The sequence below is a fragment of the Oncorhynchus kisutch genome, linkage group LG15, assembly GCF_002021735.2.
Source record: "Oncorhynchus kisutch isolate 150728-3 linkage group LG15, Okis_V2, whole genome shotgun sequence".
NCBI classification, from domain to species: Eukaryota; Metazoa; Chordata; class Actinopteri; order Salmoniformes; family Salmonidae; genus Oncorhynchus; species Oncorhynchus kisutch.
Window position 1 is genome coordinate 80,758,180 of NC_034188.2, and position 10,722 is coordinate 80,768,901.

The 10,722-nt window shown below is 43.1% G+C and overlaps 1 protein-coding gene across 1 annotated transcript; it reads right to left on the minus strand.

The window, feature by feature from the left end:
• Positions 1-6,062: 6,062 nt before the first annotated feature.
• On the minus strand, positions 6,063-10,719 carry lamtor1 (late endosomal/lysosomal adaptor, MAPK and MTOR activator 1). The gene is made up of 5 exons (XM_020471563.2): positions 10,393-10,719; positions 9,051-9,193; positions 8,879-8,956; positions 8,665-8,788; positions 6,063-7,717 (listed from the first exon to the last, which is right to left on the minus strand). Exons 1-5 carry the CDS (start codon positions 10,432-10,434, stop codon positions 7,625-7,627), a joined length of 480 nt encoding a protein of 159 aa, XP_020327152.1. The 5' UTR covers positions 10,435-10,719; the 3' UTR covers positions 6,063-7,624.
• Positions 10,720-10,722: the final 3 nt, after the last annotated feature.

Sequence of the window (10,722 nt, forward strand, 5' to 3'; positions counted from 1 at the left end):
GTACCTCTCTCTCTGTTTCTCTCTCAGAAGCTCTGATGGAGGAGCTCAACCAGGGCTTGCGACCACTGAAGCAAAATGCAGAGAAGAAGTTCTGCAGCCGCTCGATGCATGTCAACAACAACAACATCATCACAGACTTTAATAATATGTCTCACCTGGGTTCTACCTGTCCTTCAACGACATCTCACACAGCAGTGTGTTGAGTTCACACAGTCACGCACACAGAGTGTCTCTGGACAAAACTGGTGCACTATATAGGCGATATTATGTAATTTCAGACAAGCCTCTCCCTGAATGGACACAGGTGGCAGGGTGGTAAAATGAATTTCTCTAGTACAGGTATTCCCAAACTGGGGTACGTGTACCCCCAGGGGTATGCGCAATCCCGTCGAGGGTACGGCAAATAAAAATGTGATGAACATTTTTTATTTATTTCTTATTTTTATTTGTTACATTTAAAAAATATATATATATTCACATTTTCAAACAGTCCATTTATATTTTCCAACGGGGCTATACATTTGGGTGAAGTTTTTTTCTCGCCTGAGTAGCCTCGTTTCACTGTCAAAAATAAAATTAAACCTTCTTTGGACACTGTGTTAACTAACCTCCAGAAGAGCTTCAACGCCCTACAACTCTCCTTCCGTGGCCTCCAACTGCTCTTAAATGCTAGTAAAACTAAATGTATGCTCTTCAACCGATCGCTGCCCGCACCTGCCCGCTCCTAGCATCACTACTCTGGAAGGTTGTGACTTAGAATATGTGGACAACTACAAATAGCTAGGTGTCTGGTTAGACTGTAAACTCTCCTTCCAGACTCACATTAAGCATCTCCAATACAAAATTAAAATCTAGAATCGGCTTCCTATTTCACAACAAAGCATCCTTCACTCATGTTGCCAAACATACCCTTGTAAAATTGACTATCCTACCAATCCTTTACTTCGGCGATGTCGTTTACAAAATAGCCTCCAACACTCTACTCAGCAAATTGGATGCAGTCTACCACAGTGCCATCCGTTTTGTCACCAAAGCCCCATACACTATCCACCACTAGGACCTGTACGCTCTCGTTGGCTGGCCATCGCTTCATACTCGTCGCCAAGCCCACTGGCTCCAGGTCATTTATAAGTCTTTGCTGGGTAAAGTCCCGCCTAATCTCAGCTCACTGGTCACCATAGCAACACACGCTCCAACAGGTATATTTCACTGGTCATCACCAAAGCCAACCCTCCCTTTGGCCACCTTTCCTTCCAGTTCTCTGCTGCCAATGACTGGAATGAATTGCAAAAATCACTGACGCTGGAGTCTTATATCTCCCTCACTAACTTTAAGCATCAGCTGTCAGAGCAGCTTGCATATCATTGCACCTGTGCGCAGCCCATCTAAAAATAGCCCACCCAACTACCTCAACCCCATATTTTTATTTACAGTTGAAGTCAGAAGTTTACATGCATCTTAGCCAAATACATTTAAACTCAGTTTTTCACAATTCCTGACATTTAATCCTAGTAACAATTTCCTGTCTTAGGTCAGATAGGATTACCACTTTATTTTAAGAATGTGAAATGTCAGAATAATAGTAGAGAGAATGATTTATTTCAGCTTTTATTTCTTCATCACATTCCCAGTGGGTCAGAAGTTTACATACACTCAATTAGTATTTGGTAGCATTGCCATGACATTTTTTAACTTGGGTCAAACATTTCGGGTAGCCCTCCACAAGCTTCCCACAGTAAGTTGGGTGAATTTTGGCCCATTCCTCCTGACAGAGCTTGTGAGTCAGGTTTGTAGACCTCCTTGCTCGCACACACTTTTTCAGTTCTGCCCACAAATGTTCTATAGGATTGAGGTCAGGGCTATGTGATGGCCACTCCAATACCTTGACTTGGTTGTTCTTTAAGCCATTTTGCCACAACTTTGGAAATATGCTTGGGGTCATTGTCCATTTGGAAGACCCATTTGCGACCAAGCTTCAACTTCCTGACTGATGTCTTGAGATGTTGCTTCAATATATACACATAATTTTGCTTGCTCATGATGCCATCTATGTTGTGAAGTGCACCAGTCCCTCCTGCAGCAAAGCACCCCCACAACATGATGCTGCCACCCCCGTGCTTCACGGTTGGGATGATGTTCTTCGGCTTGCAAGACTTCCCCTTTTCCTCCTAACATAACGATGGTCATTATAGCCAAACAGTTCTATTTTTGTTTCATCAGACCAGAGGACATTTCTCCAAAATGTACGATCTTTGTCCCTATGTGCAGTTGCAAACTGTAGTCTGGATTATTTAAGGCGGTTTTGGAGCAGTGACCACTTCCTTGCTGAGCGGCCTTTCAGGTTATGTCGATATAGGACTCGTTTTACTGAGGATATAGATACTTTTGTACCGGTTTCCTCCAGCATCATTACAAGATCCTTTGCTGTTGTTCTGGGAATGATTTACACTTTTCGCACCAAAGTACGTTCAACTCTAGGAGACAGAACGCATCTCCTTCCCAAGCGGTATGACGGCTACGTGGTCCCATGGTGTTTATACTTGCGTACTATTGTTTGTACAGATGAACGTGGTACCTTCAGGCGTTTGGAAATTGCTCACAAGGATGAACCAGACTTGTGGAGGTCTGCAATTCTTTTTCTGAGGTCTGGGCTGATTTCTTTTGATTTTCCCATGATGTCAAGCAAAAAGGCACTGAGTTTGAAGGTAGGCCTTGAAATACATCCACAGGTACACCTCCATTTGACTCAAATGATGTCAATTAGCTTATCAGAAGCTTCTAAAGCCATGACATAATTTTCCTAACACCCCCTAACCCTACAGCAGAGAGATAGATAGCGTATGTAAACTTCCGACTTCAACTGTATTTTTTTGCTCCTTTGCAACCCAGTATCTCTACTTGTACATTCATCTTCTGCTCATCTATCACTCCAGTGTTAAATTGCTAAATAATGTAATTATTTCGCCACTATGGCCTATTTATTGCCTTACCTCCCTAATCTTACTACATTTGCACACGCTGTGTATATTCTTTTCTATTGTGTTATTGACTGTACATTTGTTTATCCCATGTGTAACTCTGTGTTGTTTGTGTTGCACTGCTTTGCTTTATCTTGGCCAGATCGCAGTTTTAAATGAGAATTTGTTCTCAACTGGCCTACCTGGTTAAATAAAGGTGAAATAAATAAATGGTGTTCAGTGAAATAACAGCACAATGTCAAATACAGGTAGCCTAGTCAAATCACATTAACCATTACTCTCTCGTGGTAATTCCACTAACGGTCCATATGTAGCCAAACGTAGCTGCTGCTCGTGTTCGTATCTGTACTGATGGTGCAAAAGCCATGACAGGGAGACATAGTGGAGTGGTAACGCGTGTGCAAGCAGTTGTTCCAGACACCACTTGGGTAACACTGCAGCATCCACCAAGAGGCTCTTGCTGCCAAGGGAATGCCTGACAGCATGAAAGACATTTTGGACACTACAGTGAAAATGGTTAACTTTGTTAAAACAAGGCCCCTGAACTCTCGTGTATTTTCTGCACTATGCAATGATATGGGCAGCGACCATGTAACGCTTTTACAACATACAGATGTGCGCTGGTTATCAAGGGGCAAAGTATTGACACGTTTTTTAAATTGAGAGACGAGTTTAAAGTTTTCTTTACTGACCATCATTTTCACTTGTCTGACGCTTGCACGATGACGAGTTTCTCACACGACTGGCCGATCTGGGTGAGGTTTTTTCTCCCCTGAATGATTTGAATCTAGGATTACAGGGACTCTCCGCAACTATATTCAATGTGCGGGACAAACTTGTGGCTATGATTAAGAAGTTGAAGCTCTTCTCTGTCTGCATTAACAAGGACAACACACAGGTCTTTCCATCATTGTATGATTGTTTGTGTGCAAATGAACTCAAGCTTACGGACAATGTCAAATGTGATATAGCAAAGCACCTGAGTTGGGTGCGCAATTACGCAGGTACTTTCCCGAAACCGATGACACAAGCAACTGGATTCGTTATCCCTTTCATGCCCTGCCTCCAGTCCAGTTACCGATATCTGAACAAGAGCCTCATCAATATTGCGCTTCTGTGAAAATTGAATCAGAAGCCCCTACCAGATTTCTGGATTGGGCTGTGCTCAGAGCATCCTGCCTTGGCAAATCATGCTGTTAAGACACCGATGCCCTTTGCAACAACATGCCTATGTGAGAGTAGATTCTGAGCCCTCAATAGCATGAAAACTAAATACAGGCACAGACTGTGTGTGGAAAATGATTTAAGACTGAGACTCTCTCCAATACAACCCAACATTGCAGAATTATGTGCATCCTTTCAAGCACAAACTTCTCATTAACCTGTGGTGAGTTATTCACAATTTTCGATTAACAAGTAAGGTTTTATATGTAGGATGGTATAATAAAAAGCTAAATGATTGATTATTATATTATTATTTGTGCCCTGGTCCTATAAGAGCTCTTTGTCACTTCCCACGAGCCAGGATGTGACAACAACTCTCATTATTATGTTTAATAAATGTATCGTATAGTGTGTGTGTGGTAAGCTTACAATGATGGCAAAAAACAACATTTGACAGTGCGCTGACCTTGGTGGTAGAGGGGGTACAGCTGGAGGTTGAATGTTTGAAGGGGTACGGGACTATTAAAAAGTTTGGGAACCACTGATCTAGTACATTAGTAGTGATCACCCTACATTTAAGGGCCTAAAGCCTGTGTGTGTGTGTGTGTGTACACTCTGTTTCCCAGGTCCTGGTAGAGCTGAAGGAACTGCGGGTGTTGTATCGCCATGATAAAAGCATCTGTAACCTTTCAGAGGTGGATAAGCTAGGCGCCCTGCCCTTCCTGCACGGCAGCACAATGGAGAATGAGGGGAGCTACAGGTACACACACACAGCACCACAGGTATTACATGCGAAAGGTGAGGACAAACCCAAATCTACACACACCCACATGCAAATATAGGCCGCCACTAAGCCCCACATAGGGGGTGGGTTACAGGGGTGGTTTATTCCACTCATACTCTTCGTGTGATCTCCCAGTGCTGTTTGAAATCTGTATTTTCACCGAGGGCAATGTGGCTCTGAGCCCTATGTGTAACAGGTGCTGAGTTCGTTGCAGCTGCGTAGCATTCTGACAGGTGCTTAAAATGAGCAGAGAGATCAGGGTCTAGTTACACATCAACTCTCTGCCTGTCTGCATAGCAACACTAAACTCCTACTGAGTTTTGGGGCATTCTCCCTCTCTGTTCAGTGCTAAATTACTACCAGTTTACAGTGTGTATAGTCACTGAATGTATAGATGTGTTCAGTTCTACAGCCTTATGGTCAAGAGAAAACAGAAGTTTGTGTACCCGGACAAACACCCAGTAATAAGAACGTGTGTTCTTGTGATGTGATTGCGGCCCTGCCTCACTTGTTGACTTCTGCGCTGTAACGGGCCAGGATAGAATCATGGCCCAGGTCTGGCATCATCCCAGGAATCACAGCAAAACACCAGGACAACTGGCCTGTCACCACAGGGGGAGAGGGGGGGGGGGCACAATCATCATGCCAACCAACCAGAGTTCCAGAACCACAGGCTTACATCAGAAGACCATTATGACCTGACGCATCATGTAACAGTACAATACAAATCTACTCATCAGAAACTCTGTCTGGTGTCTGTCAGAGTTGGGGAAGAAGGAATAGTACATCTACAGTAGATCAGTGACCTTGAACTGTATAATTATTGAACTGGACCATTGACCAGCCAGGCCCAACCAGGAATAGAGCCCTCTCACTCACTCTCCCCAATGCACTTTGGTGTTACTTTGTGTTGAAATATGGATCTGAGAATTGACCCTTTACCACGGGTGGATCAGCAGCTACGAGACATACTGAATAATCCCTATCATGGTAAACAAAGGCTTCATAGAAAGTTGAAAAAAGAATCATATCCATTACTTACAGTACACACTACATAAGATGTGATAGTGTTCATTAGGTTTGTTGTAATGATACCCCACACAATTCTCTCTATACAGACCTACAGAACACCAGTCTTATTGTTGAAAGTCTTTAATGAATTCATTCATTGGGGGAAAAAATGTATTAACAGTATATCTTAATAAACCTTTTGGTACTAGCCTAAGAAATGAACAATGTTATCCAGGTACTACTGCACACTGAAGTAACAAAACAAACAAACACAGCCTTGCAGATGATCATCCCTTTAAAGACCCCAGAGAGGCACCCACCCACACACACACTCACCCCGGAGCATAAATACACTTAAAACACAAATAAATAATCACAACGCCTCTGATCATTTTAATTTAGGGGATACTCACAGGTTATGGTTGTTTATCTCAAACTGCCATGACAGCTTTCAGTTCATGGTTAATGTGAGTAACTCGTCACAATCTGTTTTGTTTAAAAATTCAAACAAACTTGGGTGTTAAGTTTTTTTCCTTTTATGTCATAAAAACTGGGCTGCTGTATCCTTAGTTTTGATTGGCTCCTAAAACAACTTAATTGGAGCTTTAGCCAATCCTGACCAACAGACTCTACAATGGGGAGGTGCATACACTCCATTTCTTGCTTCTGACGGAATCACATAAATCTGTACATAGAAGGCATCAACACTTCACTGATTCATTTACATTACAAGCCCCTAAACCCTCCCCCCAAGCCCGGTTCCACCCCCAGCTGTATTGTTTCTGTGAAGTCTAAAGATATGAATTCAAGGACTGCCAGCTAAATTATTGAAGAGCTAAGCATGTTTCCCCCAGAAATCAGAGAAACCCATGTGGATTCCAACCTCTGTCCCCACCCCTGCACTCTGCCAACATGAGCTGAACTCAAGGGAAGACTCATATGGGTCATATCAGATTTGAACTTAGGTGCTATAGTTGAACTAAGTCCCTCCTGTTTTTAAACCTACCCAACTTACATTAGGTCAATCTAAGGATTTTAACAAAGATAAGGAACACTATAGTGAGGGCTCTTTCTAGAAATTAATATTGATGACATGAGGAGCGGGATGTGTGTTCTGGGTGACCAGTACACACCGTGTCAGAACAGCATCCCCATGCTCACCGTAGTGGGTTGGCTGGATGTGGACATCTTTTTTTTGCCCTATTCCTGTGCTACATGTGGACATGCATAATCACCCTCTTTTCCTAGCTGTGGTTAGTTAGTTAGTTAGTTAGTACATTACTGGAGCTGCATATCAGACGAGGTTAGCTACACCAGAAACACTCACAGCCAGCGCTAACGCCAGCAGCAGCCTAGTCATGCAGCTAGCTAACCGTTTATTCAGTCAGACCCAGTCACTCTTCAAACAAGAACATTTAAAATAACAAAAACAAAGACTGCCCTAACACCATTATACTGCCATAACATTTGACGGCTGGTGAAAGAAGGATGAATGGTGGCTTTGAAAGGTGGTTCTGAGGGGTGCAGGGCAAGGTTGGTTAACCCTTTCAGCAGGGGAGGCCTGGTTGTCATAGTCCTCAGCAGGTTCCTGGTGGCATAGCTGGGTAGCACAGGGACTGGGACACATAGATGCAGTGTAGGCATTGGGGACAGGACGGGAGGTGTATTATGGAGGCCAGAGGGCAGATCAGGGGATGGCAAATTGAACCACTAGCTCTTCTTTAGCGTCCACCTTGATCTGAGAGATTGCACTGTAAGCATAGGCAGCCATCTTGGACACCTGTCAAACAATTAGAACAAATGAGGTTAACTCGCATCAATCGGATACATCATGTGTTTGTTGTTGCTCCAGAGCTGCCATACACTAACAGGTTTATGGACAGGGAAAGCACATGACTGTAATGGAAAGATGTCCTGATGAACATCTGAGAATGGCACTGTGTGTGTGTCTGTATTAGGGGTGTAACGATACGTTTCGATACGAATATGTGTTCGGTACAGGGACCTCTGTTCGGTCCGCATTGTAAAGACATAAAATTTAATTAAACACTAGGCCTATAGGCTATGCCTACACAGTTGTATTGCTTGAGTAAATCTGAGCTGGAAAAAATGTAACATTTCAGGCTATTCCATTAAGACAATTTGAGCCTATGCGCACATTGTAATGAAAATTCTAATCTTAATTGACACATTTTATTAGGTGGAGCCAGGAACTAGTTCTGTACGATGGCAAGTAGTCGGGTGGATAAACCAGGAGGATTCTCAATCATCATTTAAAATCTTCAGTTTGGGAACATTTTGGTTTCCCAGTAGCTTACAACAGCGATGGACAGAGGAATTATGTTCCCTCAAACATGTTGACACATTTACAATGACATCACCGCAGCATTCCTACCACCTGACCAAGACGGAGATGCAAAAAATCACTACAACTTTGTCTCCCATCTGCATTCAAGCAATTCTTTACAGGTAGAAATTAGACGAAATACAAGCAGAACCGGTACCGAGTCAATGTGCAGGGGTACGAGGTAGCTGGAGTAATATGATCAGGTAGGGGTAAAAGTGACCAGGCAACACCTGAGGTTGGTGGCCCCTTAATTGGGGAGGAGGGGCTTGTGGTAATGACTGGAGTAGAATCAATGGAATTGTATCAAATACATCAAACACATGGTTTCCATGTACCAAACTATGAAACGTTACACCCCTAGTGTGTGTGAGCGCGAGCACCTGTTGTACATCCGAATATGGCACCAGATCACTAGCGAGCACTTGGTGTGGCTGGCTGGTGAGGGAAGGGAGTGGGAGGGGCTTCTTCTGAGACAGACTGTTACTCAACAAGGCCAGTTTTGTACTGAAAACACAATAAAAGACAGGTTAGTACTGAAACACAAGGCCAGTCAAAACCCACAGACACATTAAGCAACTACCTCCACACACCCACCTGTATTGCCGAGCTTTGTCCATGTACTCATGCTGCTCCATGCCTTGAGAGTCTGCAGCCGAGACATCGATGATGTTCCTAAGAAATGGAAAGACGGGCAGGTATTCAACAGAATTAAATTCCAATTAAATAAACACCATGATGATGGAGAAAGAGAATGTTTGGGTCTTACAGGGCTGTCTTGGTAAGGATGGATGTGAGTAAGGCCTGTTCGTCTGTGCGGGCTGAGGGTACACTGGAGTTCCATTCTGTGCCGTTGAGGGGCTTGCTGTCGGGGTTCGGGTGGGGGATCAGCGGCTTACGCTCGTCAGGGTCCTGAGGCACAACATGCGCATCACGATCACAAACTATCACAACATCCTCGATCACTATCACAGGCTGTCCGGGTAACCAGATTCTGCTTATTGCTAAAATCATTATGATACAACATCTGAACTGAAGTCTAAAACAAAGGGGCGCCCTACAACACCTATAATACTCATCCTCTGATTTGTTGCTTTGACAGGAAGAAAAGAATGAACCCAAACAAAAGTTAAGTAACCCAGATATAATGATACTGGTGTGTATTTTTCAGTATTATACTGTGTTATAACAAGGTTAGCTAAGTAGTGGCAGGCTATAATGTGTACAACAGTCATCTGATAAACAGGATACAATCCCTGCATCACATTTTTCCAAAGGAAAAAGAAAACTTCCCTTCACAAAATTCCATTTTGGCCTATGTCACCACAACTGGATGGGAAATCTGAGATCATATGACTTGCATCTGGGAGAAGTTGATTGGCTGGCAATATCAACATGTTCCAATAGCTTGACCGAATGTGAACCTTTGAGGCCCAATTTACATAAGTGGTCACGTTTTACTGACCCTGATTGATCATCATGATAGTTGAGAATTGAAACTAAGCTATTGTCTGCTGTGCAAGTAGATAGCTACTGACGTACACATATGAACTGATTAAGTAAACTGAACTAGTAAGCTAGATAATGTTTGTAATTGTCAACAAAAGGTTGTCACTATTTTGAAACGTCTCTTAACTAGCTAATGTTGTTAGGTGTGTTGGTCAACTTGCCAATACGGGAACTAACGTTAGCTAAACTCCCTAGGCCCAATTTTTCTAGCCCAGCTAGCAGTTGTCTCTGAAATATTAGATATTTCTTAATTCCATTATTGTACGTTTAAATGTGTGTGCATTGTTGTGAATTGTTAGATATTACTGCACTGTTGGCGCTAGGAACACAAGCATTTCGCTACAACCGCAATAATATCTGCTATATGTGTACAATACAATTTGATTTGAAAGGACTGGCTAGCTTTCTGCTTGGTCGTAGTTGGCTAACTTAAAAATAGTTTCATTTTAACACGCAAAGAAGCACCATATTTTCACTTTTGACTCGTGGAATTCGTAACAACAAACTGTCTTGCAATGGCCGTATGACCACAAAGAAATTAAATATGTTATGTTAAATAATATTTGACACCCTAGATAACCAACTAGCATAGCATTAGCTACCTGCTCGGTGGTCTCGTTCTCGCTACTGTAACAACAACCCATGGCGTCCGCTGAGCGTTCGGCGGTTTGCCAGGTACGCGAACCCAATCTCCAACTACTCCACCCGGGAAACTATTGCTATAATAAGAGAAACAGACCCTGTCTGAGTCCACGGGAAAGGAATCAAACTTCTTTCTTTGTTTCTCTTTCTCGCTGACCGCTTCTGTCAGCTACTACAACAAACGAAGCCTATCACATGACAGCAGTTTTTGCGCAGCCAGGGCTCAGCAACAAACATATGACATCCGGCCAATGTGAAGATGCCATGGGGACAGATACCCTAATCACGTG